The 13,881-nt window shown below is 42.4% G+C and overlaps 1 protein-coding gene and 3 non-coding genes across 4 annotated transcripts in view; 2 read left to right on the forward strand and 2 right to left on the reverse strand.

Annotated features, from left to right (window-relative positions):
- LOC114628358 overlaps positions 1-3,414 on the reverse strand; it is a 53,488-nt gene extending 50,074 nt beyond the window's left edge. The window contains exon 1 of the mRNA XM_028776340.1: positions 3,108-3,414. Within this exon, the coding sequence (XP_028632173.1) occupies positions 3,108-3,414 (307 nt within the window). The remainder of the gene's footprint in view (positions 1-3,107) is intronic.
- Positions 3,415-4,127: 713 nt separating this feature from the next.
- Positions 4,128-4,199, forward strand: Trnam-cau. Its single transcript has one exon. It is a non-coding gene; the product is annotated as a tRNA-Met (tRNA).
- Positions 4,200-8,441: 4,242 nt separating this feature from the next.
- Trnar-ucg lies at positions 8,442-8,514 on the forward strand. Its single transcript has one exon. It is a non-coding gene; the product is annotated as a tRNA-Arg (tRNA).
- A 5,128-nt stretch (positions 8,515-13,642) lies between these two features.
- Positions 13,643-13,724, reverse strand: Trnas-gcu. Its single transcript has one exon. It is a non-coding gene; the product is annotated as a tRNA-Ser (tRNA).
- Between the last annotated feature and the right edge of the window lie 157 nt (positions 13,725-13,881).

Consider the following 13,881-nt stretch of genomic DNA (forward strand, 5'->3'; position numbering starts at 1 on the left):
GCCCGCGACAACAAGAAGACGCGCATCATCCCGCGCCACCTGCAGCTCGCCATCCGCAACGACGAGGAGCTCAACAAACTGCTGGGCCGAGTCACCATCGCGCAGGGCGGCGTCCTGCCCAACATCCAAGCCGTGCTGTTGCCCAAGAAGACCGAGAGCAGCCACCACAAGCCCAAGGGAAAGTAAACCAATGAACTAAGTGCTTTCCTTTTTCAAAGCCCAAAGGCTCTTTTCAGAGCCACTACTTGTTCATATGAGAGCCTAGTAACCGAGGTGGTTTTCACCTATTTTATGGCAAACCCATGTTAAGTGTGTTACAACACCGAGCCATAATTCTAATTGGAGGCTTTTTTAGGTACTTTGTCTTATGCAGTGATACAATGGATATAGTACACACATGTAGGTTGTCTTTGTATAAAATTTAGCTCTTGCAGTCCTTTAGTATTTCTCTGGCGAGGCAGCAGACTATAAGGTCCGGGATTAGGAGAAATTTCATAGAGATTTACGGAAATTGTTAGGTAAGCCTTTACAATGCAGATTTCAGAGGCTATATGACTTGTAATTACTGTTACATCACTGCTGGCTTTGTCATTTTAAACACCTATATGGAGCAAGAACGTAGTTTTAGTAGTCCAGGACATATTTTACATATCAAAGCAGACTCGTCCTCATTTTCTTCCTCTCTCCCGGCCACCCCTCGATTTGCCGGGCCTCAGTCCTTGAGGCCAGGGAAGTCCCTCAAGGGCAGTTTCCCAGTAAACCTGCCTTTCATATATTCTATTCTGGCTTGGATTGGCTCATTTCGCCGGCTGAGAAATAACCTATCACGTTGCAGTCCAGGCACCGGAAGCGAAAAATAAATCCCAAGGAGGGTAGAGAATGGATGTTCCAAAGTGGTTTCTGGGATTGTAGGGTCATGACATTTCAAAGTCAAGATTTTTTTCTCTTACTTTCTTTAAGCGGCTTGATACAAGACCCGGGTGGAGACATATAAATTTAAGAAAGTTCCAGTGTGCCATACTAAAACATTAGACTAGCAATCCATCCTATCAGGCCTCTAACTCAGAAATCCGCCTGCCTCTGCCTCCCAAGTCCTCGGATTAAAGCGTGCGCCACCACCACCCGGCTTTTTTTTTTTCTTTTTTCTTTTTTTTTTTTCTTTTTTTTTTGTTGGTTTTAATTTTAATAAATTTTTCTTACAGAGTTATTTTTAAGTATATGCATGTCTTCATGTATGGATACCCTGGAACTGGAGTTACATGAGGTATGAGCCACCCAAATAGGTAGTGAGCACTGAACTCTGGTCCTCTGTAAAAGCAGTATACTTCTAGCTCCCACCTTCAGTATTTTTAATATTGCCTATAGTCACATTTTTGGTCAAACAAAAATTAAAATTATAATTGTTTAAGGGTAGACCTTAAACCTGCAAAACCATACACAGAACCTAACTACTTTTCACAGCCCAGACCACTAATCCAAACCATGTCATCCGCAAACTGAATAGCTGTAGCAGCCTCCTTACTAGTTTCCCTTGACACTAGTTTTAATCAAACATCTATATTCATTGTTTTTAAATTTAACTCAGATCTTGACTGTTCTTAGCTCAAATCCCTACAGTAATTCCCACCTCATCTCATCCTCCTCAATGAGAGCAAACTCCAACAAAATGAGCAAAGAACCCCTCATTCTTTCATTAAGAGTACTTGCCTGCTTTTCCAGAGCACCTGGGACCCATTCCCAGCACACATATGGTGGCTCACTATTGCCTTAAACCCAGTTTCAGGGGATCCAGCACCCACTTCTAGCCATCTTGGGCACATGGTGCACAAACACTCATTCATGTACATTTAAATTATTCATACCTATAAATTCAAGAACACAGAACAGTGCCTGACACATGTTGTTTTCAGATTACTTTTTTTCAAGCCTCAGATGTTTTTTCTTCCTCCAGTGAGTTTTAACCAACCTCCAATAGTATATGACTCTTTTTCACTTGCTTACCCACAGAAACCCTTATCTTTAAAATAAAGATGAGATCTCCTCTTTATGGTGGGGTAGGCCTTTAATCCCAGCACTCAGGAGGCAGAGGCAGGGGAATATGAGCTCGGGGCCTGCCTGGTCAACAGAGTGAATTCCAAGGCAGACAGAGCTACACAGAGAAACCCTGTCTCAAAAATTAAAGAAGAAAAAAACTGCTGCTGCTGGTGATGGTGGTGATGGTGGAGGTGGTGGAGGTAGTGGTGGTGGAGGTGGTGGAGGTGGAGGTGGTGGTGGTAGTAATATAATAACGATGACAATCAAATTAACATCCTAAATTTTCTTGATTTCATGTGGTTTGGCGGCCATGAAGAAAAGCATCTTTTCTGTTGATTTTTTTTTCTCAGCCCCACACTTTTCAGTGTACAATACTCTCAAATCTTACCACTCCTAGCTGAACCGAAATTTCTGAAGATACAAACTTAGCCCACATAGAAAATATCAAAACTGCCTATACTGTCTTAGACTTTGTTTAGACACCCAACGTGGATGCACTCCTGTTAACGAAGTTGGGACGTTCCCAGAGTTGCATATTAAAACTACCAATGTTTTTATATTTTACCTACTGCCCAATTTTAATAAAACATCCCTTAAGCAAACACCTGCTTTCCACCATGAGTACCAGAAAACCCACACCGCATGGGTGCCCAGGACAAGGCGACATTCTTTGAAGCCGGATTTCCGCACTCTACAAAGCACAGAAACAGCCAACCACCGTAGGTACTGTGCACTAGGCCCGCCCCGCACTTTTATCCCAGCTGCCCATCAGCTAGCTCTCGCGCTTTGTCCTTCCAACCCGCACGGTCTAAACACAGGCAGCATACCTCTTAAGGACGCTTTGTCCTTCCTCCTTCTAAATAAATGCATGTCTCCCGAATATAACCTATATCTTCAAAGAACTGTCAACCTAGATTGTAATTAGCGAATCGATTAACGGACTTTATGCCAAACACTGAACTGCTAGATAATCTCAAAGGTAAACGACAAAGGTACGCTCTTTTAATAAGAAAATGTGGGCGGCCCTGAAAAGGGCCTTTGGTTTTGTGAGATCAAAGCGGAAGTCGCTTAACCGCCGAAGCCGTAGAGGGTGCGGCCCTGGCGCTTGAGCGCGTAGACCACGTCCATGGCGGTGACGGTCTTGCGCTTGGCGTGCTCCGTGTAGGTGACCGCGTCGCGGATCACGTTCTCCAGGAACACCTTCAGCACACCGCGGGTCTCCTCGTAGATGAGGCCGGAGATGCGCTTCACTCCTCCGCGCCGGGCCAGGCGGCGGATGGCGGGCTTGGTGATGCCCTGGATGTTGTCGCGGAGGACTTTGCGGTGGCGCTTGGCGCCGCCTTTGCCCAGGCCCTTACCGCCTTTGCCGCGTCCAGACATGTTAAAACTGCAGGAGAGGAAACCTCAACAGGGTGGAAGACACAGGCACATTCCTTATATGCAGGGTTCTCGGACCTAATTGAAGACTGAAATCACGTGCGCACTCGCCCCTCCCCTAGCGTGGTTCATGCCAAATGACGTCACCAACGTTCGTTGTTCTCTTTCCTTGAGCTGGGTCTTTTGTCCCCAAACAGGACTTTCCGGCCATTTTAACTAGTTCAGCCTAAAGAATTTCTTTAAGAATGCACATTTGTCACTTGCGACATATTTAGAGAGCAGATCTTTGGTGAGCCAAGCGATCATAAATGCTGATGTAGGGTGCATGTGAGGTCTCGTTTCCCACGATTTTATTTCCTGCTGTAAAGGACTAAGCATTGGAGAAAACAGCACCTTTTCTTCCATATCGACTTCTGGACGAATCTGATCCGAAAGTCTTGCTTCCCGCAGGTAAATGCGTGGTTGGCCTCTAAGACTTGACTGTCTACTATACTGTTTTCTCCTTTGTCTAATTATTTACTAGTATATTAATGTCTGCTACTCTAGCCCAAATTTTGCTTTCTCTTTGATCCAATAGCGACATTATTCCTAACAAAATAGCACCCTTTGGGTAGACAGGTAGAAGGTGCCTTCCTACAAGCCTTTGTATAAAGTAGGCGAGAACACCAACTATACATGAAGCTAAGGGGAATATTAAGATAGCACTCCTACCGAGTAGCAGAGTGGCGCAGCGGAAGCGTGCTGGGCCCATAACCCAGAGGTCGATGGATCGAAACCATCCTCTGCTATCTACTTTTTTCATTTTTTTTCTTTTCCCCTCCCAAGTTACTCAAATTCGTTCTGTAATTAGAAAGTCAAGTAGATCTCTGCAGAATGGAACTGAAACCTTTCATGGACGCTCAAGTGATAACTAATGTGTTCTCTTGATAAATCAGATTTATTTTGGCTTGTAATCTTTGCTCCTCTCGAAAGCCTAAAATCACTAAACGAAAGTGAGTACAGAGGTAAGAGTGGAGGAACAGAGTTCAGTTTCTTCCATACATAAAATTCATGAAGCCTTATTTTTCAAGGGTCTGGTGGTAGACTAGGAATACTTTGAACAGTCCCTGTAGATATTCTTTGCAATTGCTAGAGTCTTAATCTTGACAGCAATAGGTAGTGTTTTGAGAAAAGTGTGCAGTTAAGGGGGATGTGGGGTCTTCAGTTGAAGTCTGACTGAGAAACCCACTTCTGCTACCGACATTAGTCCTGTTAACTCCACTTTCCCAAAGATAAACCTTTTTGCTAAGCTATCGATGTTCTCTATGCTTCTTTTTCAAGCTCTGTACTCACTGTGTTTTTTATTTCTCTCACAGGAAGGATTCCTGTTCAAATTTTATGTGTCAGATACTGTCTGTCCTAGAAGTTAAAACACAGAAAAAAACACATTAAGTAGCCTAGAATCTACACAGGTGTTTTGGGTTGCTTTGCTTTGAGTGACCTTGAGATGCTCCTCTTGCTTCTACCAACAAGGCTTACTGTGTCTTTTTAAAATAGCTCTTCACTGGATCAGAAACCAGATGTTCAAAGACCTCCCTCCTGTTAGGCTGTAGGGATGGAAGACTTTATTTCTTCTCCGAGGGGGCTAAAGATGAGACCATGAAAATGATTTGATTGACAGAACCACCTAGTAGCCCTTTTTTTTTTCATCAGATATACTTGTTGATCTCAGCCCCATAACCACCCACTAGTTAGTTCAATGACTTGGGGAAATCCTCCCATAACTCTACATGCATGTGCAGTTAGGATTACAACACAGGAAGAGGCTGTCACAAAAGTGAAGAGTGAAGAAGGCTTTCTTGTCATCTCCTCCATGGTGACAGACATTCCTCTCTCCAGCTGAGAGCCACGGGAGTGTGTATCAGCTATACCAGTCTACTAAAGTCCATTGAACAGGAGTCAAAGTAGTTCCAGAGAACTGGCTGCCCGATGACCACATTCTTACTGGTCATACGTTAAATGCTACATTAAATATGCCACCAGCATGGATCATAGTGACTTCCTGCTTCAGGGATGTAGAATAAAATTACTACCCTGTTGGGAGCGACCTTGCTTAAACATTAACTGCCTTGTCAGCCATACGTGCTCACTGGCACAAAATCTTGGCCTCTGCGGAAAAGAACTAGCCCAGATTTTGTGGACAGGTACCTAGCAACCCATTCTGCTCTGTTCCTTCTGCTGAACTTTTTACCCAGCCACATCCTGTTCTTGAGAACACCTGCATCCCAAAAAACAAAGCGACCCTACCCCACCCTCTACCCCACATCCTGCTTCTATGAGTATATAACCGGTGTGGGAACAATAAAAATATGTCAGCTTGATCAGACCTCTTGACTTGCTATCTGCTCCTTGCATCTCTTCCCCACCCCCATTCTCTTCTAGGTGTTCCCCCAGTCCCCGTTCACCACCCCGCTGGCGGGGGCACTACCCAGGAGCTATGTGAGCATTCCCAGATTGTACTTTTTAGTGTATGGCCAAGGATCATCCCATGGCACTTATCCACAGAGCTTATTTCACAGAACTGAACATTAAATAGAGAAGTTCAGCTCCCATGGCTTTGCCCTGATGTTATGGAGTATGTAACCACGGAGAAAAGACCATAGAGTCAATCCAATTATAATTATAAAATGAACTGATTAGCTGCTAACAGGACAAACAATCTCTGAGCTAAATTTGAGATTGCCATAAAAGAAGAATCTTAAAGGGGAAAATAACAAGACCTTTAATATCTAAACAAGCAAGAAAAACTATTCTGTTCTGCCAAGTTAAGTGGTTAAGCCAGCTAAAAACCATCTTTAGGTATCTGTGTAATCCAGTTACAGAAGCAAAAAAAAAAAAAAAAAAATGTTAGTCATATGCTAACAAATAGTCATGCAGGGCTCTTCATTTTTGAATGTGATCACCGAGTCAGGGTTACTGAGACTTATCTTCCAGGGACTGGAGTCAGAGACAAATGGCTAGATGGATGCCTAGCATAAAACAGTTTCTTTAGCCATCACACTGGCATTTATAAACCAGGAAAAGGGGTGGATTTTGCCAAGAAACTTTAGTAAGTAAGTGATTACTAGACAGCCAAGAAAATCATTCTAGGCAAAAGAAACAAACGGAGGTACACATGAGAGCTAAACACTTCTAACTACAAAAATTCAGTGTGAGAGTGGGAAGGTGAGGGAGGCAGTTCCAAAAAGGGAAGGGACTAATACGCTCAGATCATTTCTTCAACCACTGGAAATGTCCTGAAACAGTAGAATACAAGACACCTAACACAGGCAATATGGGATTGTATCGATGTGTATGTTTGGGGCTATCGATATTACAGTTTGCAAGAGTGACCATCTTAAATTGGTCATTTCTACATTCATATTTCATACACAGACTTAGCCAAACAGATCTTAAACACACACACACACTTCAGCCTCCCAAATGTTCCTCCATCCCACTCAACAAGAACTATGGAGATGGCTGTTTGTTGGTTGTGCAGCTTTTTTTTTATTAAAATGTAATTATATCATTTCCCCTCCCTCCTCACCCTCCAACTCTTCCCACAGATACCTTCTCAATACCTATGAAATTCATGACCACTGTTATTATTACTATCATCATTATTATTATTACAAATATATGCATGTACATAAATACAACCTACTGAATCCATTTAAATAACACAATTTTTTTTTTTGCAACAGCAGAAATAAAAGTCTTGAAGACTAACAAGACTTCAATCAACAATCCTCTCCACCTGCGCCGTCAGCTGTGCCGTCAGCTGCACCATCATTTCCTGTGGCAGTTAAGCCACACAAGCCATCCGAGCATCCGAGCTGCTTTTCAAGAAATCTCCAATTCCAGGAAGAAAGAAAACATCATTCTGTTGTGTATTCATCAGAGAACATTTCTCAGACATAGTTTTAGCCAATAGAAAGTCTTTCTTAGCTATGACTATGCTGTGTGTTCTGGATCACAGTGTAGCACTGAGCCTTTCTCAGGGTGAGCTTTTAAGCACAAAAATCATGTCCCGGGTTGACATACTTCAGTTATCAAGAGCAGTTAGCCAGAAACAGAACTACAAAAGCCAGAAAACAAGGGTGGTACATTTAGGAACTCTCCCAGAACTATGGACTTTGATGGGTTGAGATTTTGTTTTAGTTTTGACAGGTGATACCACCTATTACAGCCTGAATGGCATTTTAATCATGGAGTCAGTTGTGCTAAGGTCTCAGGGCCTATTACACTCCAGAATCAACTTTTGCAGAACCGAAGAATGTGTCTGTGTGAACAAAGCGCACCTGATAGATGATTGTGGGATTCTAGAACAAGCATGTGTAAAGAATTCATGTTTCTATTTCATGCTTCCTATTTTCCAGATGTTATTCTACTGACAGGAAAGAAAGGCTGTGTAAAAAGGCCCCTTTCTGAACTCCAGTAATTGCTTTTTAGTAATCATGAAAGCATCATGAATTCTATGAATGTTTCTTCTCTAATATTATTATAATACCATTTTTATTCATAAATTAAGTGTAAAAAATGATAATAGTCAAAATTGTTTGTATTCCTAACTTGGGGTCTTTTCCCTTCTTAATGAAAGCTAATTTATAAATAGCAATTAATGACCTTAGACCTGTCAAGACACCAGAGGATCCCCCAAAAATGTTTTGTTTTCTTTCTGAAATGAACAGTACGTGCCTTGGAAAAGTGCTGTGGCATCAAGTTATAAGAATCAAAAAAAGTAGGAGAACATGGGAGGGTGCCTTTGTCACGCCAGGGGATCTGTAAGTAACGAGTTTATGAATGATGCGCATTAATAGGGAAGCAGTTCTCAGTACATGCAAACTACTTGCTCAGCCATAAATTACAATATCGAATACATCTGGCCCTGTGGCCTCAAGTAATCCACAGGATCTCCTGGCGTGGACTGCATTGCTTTTTATAATGTGCAGAGCCCAGCAGACAGTTCCTTTCACTTTCTAAATGTTATGGCTAGAAACTGCTCCTGTGACCACGTGGCCTAACGGATAAGGCGTCTGACTTCGGATCAGAAGATTGAGGGTTCGAATCCCTTCGTGGTTAGTCAGTGGTTTTTTGTTTTTTGGTTTTTTTACTGGATTTGTTGTTGTTGTTGTTGTTGTTGTTGTTGTTGTTTTTTGCTCCCTCTGATCTCTATAAGTTGAATTGTAACGTCCGAAATTTTTGCTTGTTTCGATCAAAGGGAAAGGGGAGACCATTTTCGAACACCTTAAAGCAGTGGTTCTCAACCTTCCTAATACAGTACTTCATATTATGGTGATCCCCAACTATAAAATTATTTCGTTAATACTTCATAACCATAGTTTTCCTACTGTTATAAATCCTAATGTAAATATTTTATATGCAAGATATTTGATATACGAGTCCCACTCCGGGGGTCGCGACCCCCACGTTGAGAAGCACCGCGACGAACTGCAATCGACACAAACAAGAATCAACTGAAATGAGGCCTTCAGGTATTTTGAACCGTCAGATTCTCCCAGGTTTAGACTGTGGGCCTCTGGGCCTCAATTTTGCAGGGCTGAATAATCCCCAGTCCTACATTTTTGTTGTACTTTGAGATAGAGTTTCAAGTAGCACAGGCTGGCCTCCTGACTGTATCATGTACTCAGGCCTGCCGCATCTTGCCTGGCAGAAATGGGATTCTGATCCAAGAAAATAAAAACATGCCCGAACCAAAGTATTCCCCCTTTTCCTTTCTTCCTATTACACAGAAAGAAAAGGCATGTCCCACCCAGGAAACATCATAGAGGGAAACTGAAAAAGTAGAACAACCGCAGACACCCTGAGTGTTCGGTGGTCACTACTTGCTAGATATTTGCCCCAAATTAAGAAAATATACTATTACACCCTTTGATAAATGTGTGAGATGTGTTGCTTTAAGGCAGGGGTTCAGAAAAACACACACACTGAAGCTCTTTAGAGATACACGGAAAGTGAGTGGAGATGGGGCAGATAAGGGAAGAAGGGAAAAGAAATGGGAAGGAAGAAGGGAAGGCAGTAAAAAGAAAAGTAGGAGGAAAGGAAACAAGAGGATGGGGGAGAGGAGCATAGGAAAGGGAAGGACGGCAGACGAGCCATCGTCAATTGATAGTACCACTGTAAAATAGTAGCACTAACAAACAGCTAAACGTCCTAAACACAGACCCGTCCCACCCCTACTCCGTATGACGACCACTACTTTCCCACACACAATCTCACAGTATTGTTTCACCTAGATAAAAATGACTAAGGTATCCAAGAATAGTTGCTGAATCAACTGATTGACCATCACATTTTGCCTCCTTCGTTGTAATAAACCACTAAATTCCATTTTGCCCGAGGGTATGTTTCTGTTGGTCGTTGCTATCAAGTGTTCAGTAAAAGGTCAAACAGGGTTCCATCTTCCATAGGATAGGATCCTTTAACAACATGTCTTGGCGTTTACACAAGAAAGTTGGAAACTGCTGCTCACAGAAACTTGCACATGAACATCTACGAAGTTCATCCATAGCTTCCAAAATGCAAATCCTGCTGCCAGTCTTCCGTGGGCCCTGGGCATCATTCTCACAATTCCCATAACCAAGCAGTGCTTTATCTCAGCCACATGAGGGCGCCAGAGAGCCACCGAATCCTTTTACACACCCAACAATTTTGACCAGTTTTTTTCCTTGGCAGTTCTGGGGACCAAACCCCAGATTCACGGCCTTGCTCATGTTAAGCACGTAGCTCTTGAATTTGAAACAAATGAGTCAGCTATCTTCCGTGTAACGCTTTCCTTTGATCCACCACTAAACGATATCAAGAGCTAAAGGGCTAAACATTTAAGTACACTCTTCCCAAGACACAACTGTAACAACCTTTTCCAATTTATCATTTGTTTAACATTGCTGTACTTTTATTTACTTGGGAGAAATAGAGGACCAAAATGTTTTTTTAAAGATAAATGGGAAAAATATAAATATTTACTTACTAGCTTTGCTAGCCTTTTCACTGTGGTTTTTCTACACATACTTTCATACAAGGCACACTTTGTGCCTTTCTGTCTTATAAATTTTAATGGACTAATAGTCTTTTATTTAGCATAGTGTATGTGACCAGTCTCTTATTTACGTTACTAATGGTTAGAGTTATAAGCAGTGCTGCATTATACAGTCCTACAACCAGTAAATACATGCACATCACAATGACCTGTACATCTTCGGGACTGCCATAATTGGATCCACTATGAGGAGAAGAACTGATAGACATGCATACAGAAAAGCTGGCATGGCACAAGTTGTGCACAAAGAGCAACCAGGAAGTGAATGAATTTGTTGGATAGAGCTGAAATAAAGGCAGGCAGGTTAATCTTCTTTTGCTAAAAAGTTTCTATAGGGGAGCAGTGTTAGGCTGTACAAACTCTTGAGGAAGCTGTGGTTAATAGTTTCTGCATGCAATTAGCCAAAGGGCAATCTTGACCAGGGGAAGGCTTTTCCAGGCTCGATCGAGGAAGGCTTTGCTATTCCCATGGATCTGAGGCACTGGTGTCTTTGACGTAGCTGTATTCTTGTCAATGATATACATTCACCAGGTCTTCACCTAATCCTATGCCATGTTTCCTGTGTCCTTTATAGAAAACTTACAGACCCAGGCCCTAGAGTACTCTTTCCTTCATGTGGCCCATTGTCACCCTTGATAGTATATTTTTAACCTGTATTGTCATTTGCTTCCTAATAAAGTCCCCCTTAGCCCAAAGAGTGAAACCTTCTGAATAAGATAAACTGACATAAGTGGTGTAATTTCTACATTCAAAAGGATATATAATGCCAAGGCTGGCTTGGAACTCAAGGTGATTCTCCTGCCTCAGCCTCCCAAATGCTGGGATGATGAATGTTAGCCACCACACCAGGCTTTAAGTTTCTGATGTAAATTGTCATTGATCTTCTGGGGAAACATATCTAATTTACATTCCTTCCAAGAGTGAAATTCTTTTTGGGACAGGTAAATGCCAAACTATTTATTTTGCTCATTTCTAGTTTTAGGAATAATTTAGGATCTGGGCATTTTTATCCATGGTAAAGCACTTACCCATCAGTAGATGAAGCCTTGAGCTTGATCCCCAACAATAACAAAAGAAATAAACAAACGATGGCTCTGACGTGGATAGCTGCATCTATTGCATGATACGTGCTAACACCGTAAGTGCTCAGCAGTGTGTACCAGTGACAAGAAGTGACGGGCTCCTGCTCCATCTCAGTGGTAGACGTTCAGTGCTTGAACTAAACCTAGTATAAAGCACCAGATACTCAGTCTGCAATTGAAAGCCTAATGGGGGCTGTGGTTACCAGAGCTGTATTCAGTTATTTCACTGAGAAGAATCCAGGTACAAACACATAGAGTTGTAGCAAGCAAGGTTTATTAAAACTGAAAAAAACAGTCCCAAAGACACAAATGAACCATCGCAAAAGGGTGGGGGTGACCCACAGAGCCTGAGGTCTTAGAGTTTACCTACCTTTTCCACTCAACTCTCTAAGTCACCTCCCTTCTTGAACAGGTTGAAAATGTCTTCCGTGTGTTTGCTCAGAATTGGTTTGATACGTGTGTGTGTGTGTGTGTGTGTGTGTGTGTGTGTGTCCCTCCTTCCCTCCCTCCCTCCTTCCCTCCCTCCCTCCCTCCCTCCCTCCCTCCCTCCCTCCCTCTCTCCCTCCCTCTCCCTCTTCCTCCCTCTTTCCCTCTTTATGTAAACTGGGCTGGCCTGGAATTCTCTATGTGGCCAAGGATGCTCTTGAATTTCTAATCCACCTCCTTCCACCCACCAAGTGCTGGGATTACAGTGCCTGGCTTTTATCAAGATGAAAGGCTCAAAAAGGCAAAACTGTCCCCACATCAACCTCTGTATTTTCTAACACTTAGATACAATTAAGACCATCACTCAGTATTACTATAAGAGTAACAATGCCCTAGATATATTACACCTAGAGTAAGTTCCAACCCCTTAAATCCTTCCATACACACACACACACACACAGAGAGAGAGAGACAGAGAGAGAGAGAGAGAGAGAGAGAGAGAGAGACAGAGAGAGAGAGAGAGAGAGAGAGAGAGAGAGAGAGAGAGAGAGAGACGTGCACGCAATGACTATAAGCATTTATTTTATAAATATGTTACATGTTTGATATGTGTAAAACTTAAAAGAGAAAGAGGAAAAGTGAAGTCCCATTGTAACGTCTTCTCAACATAAAGTTCAGGGACAGGCCAGGATACGACTGTTCAGGTGTTCCTGACATCAAGCATCTGGGGACAGATCACAGCATCCACTTTATGGAAGATTTGTTTCAGTCTGAATAGTCACCTCCTCGGTGTTCATTTACAAGAACAATCAGAATAAAGCTGTCTTCAAGCAGTATACACTGTGCATAAAACTCAAACACATACTGCTACCCAGTCTCCAGTACCTGTGAGGCTTTGAAATCCCCTGGGAACCTGGAAACGTGGAACTTGTTGGAAAGACTTCAGCACTTCAAGCGATGGATCTAAAACAATTCGACGTCAATGTCCTTATCTATATACAAGAGACATGACAAAGAGATGAAAAATTTTCAGAGATCATCTTCGTTAGTGATTCCCACCAATTTTGTGCTTCTATTATGGGTGCACAATATTTTGCTGCAAAGGCAGGTAAGTGATGTTTTTCTGAGTTTCTGATGTGCTAAAATTAAGATATAAGTGTAATAATATGGAAAGGAGAAATAGAGACTAGAAAAGCTGAGACGATCTCCAGTTAAAATACAGCAACTCTTTCTGTCGGAGGAAATTCAAGGCAAAGAAGGACTATTGGCAAGTTTATTTTCCGGAGAAGAACAGAAGGAACGTCATGCCCAGAGACAGGAGGGAAAACCACTCCTAAACGGCAGTTAGAAAACAGTGAAAGGCAGAGTGGGTTGGGGGTATGGGGGAGACTAAGATGAGACAAAACCGGCCTGAAATCTCAAAAATGCGAAATTGAGTAAATCGAGAGTTACATGAAAAGAAAAGGAGAATGAACTTGTTCCCAATAAGTAAGTGGGAGGAAATCTACCACACAGGCTCCACGGAAATGACAACGTAGAGAAAGGTATCGAAAGAGAACCTTGGCAAATTTAAAATACACATAGAAGTTCTTTGCTGGCGGATGCTAAAACCTCAAGCCCATCGACCCACAAGTGGGCTGAACGACGAGGATGGGATTCGAACCCACGCGTGCAGAGCACAATGGATTAGCAGTCCATCGCCTTAACCACTCGGCCACCTCGTCACAGTTACTACAGCTTTGGGATAGGTTTTATGTTGTGTATTTGTTAATGCGTTGGTTGTAGAAAATGGTTAATTTGAGTTTATGAATTTGGGGGGGGGGGGGACGGGGAGAATTCCATTAATTTAACTTGGCTTTTTAATTAGACAGTTTACCTATA

This window comes from Grammomys surdaster, unplaced genomic scaffold (genome assembly GCF_004785775.1).
Source record: "Grammomys surdaster isolate TR1022 unplaced genomic scaffold, NIH_TR_1.0 267, whole genome shotgun sequence".
NCBI classification, from domain to species: domain Eukaryota; kingdom Metazoa; phylum Chordata; class Mammalia; order Rodentia; family Muridae; genus Grammomys; species Grammomys surdaster.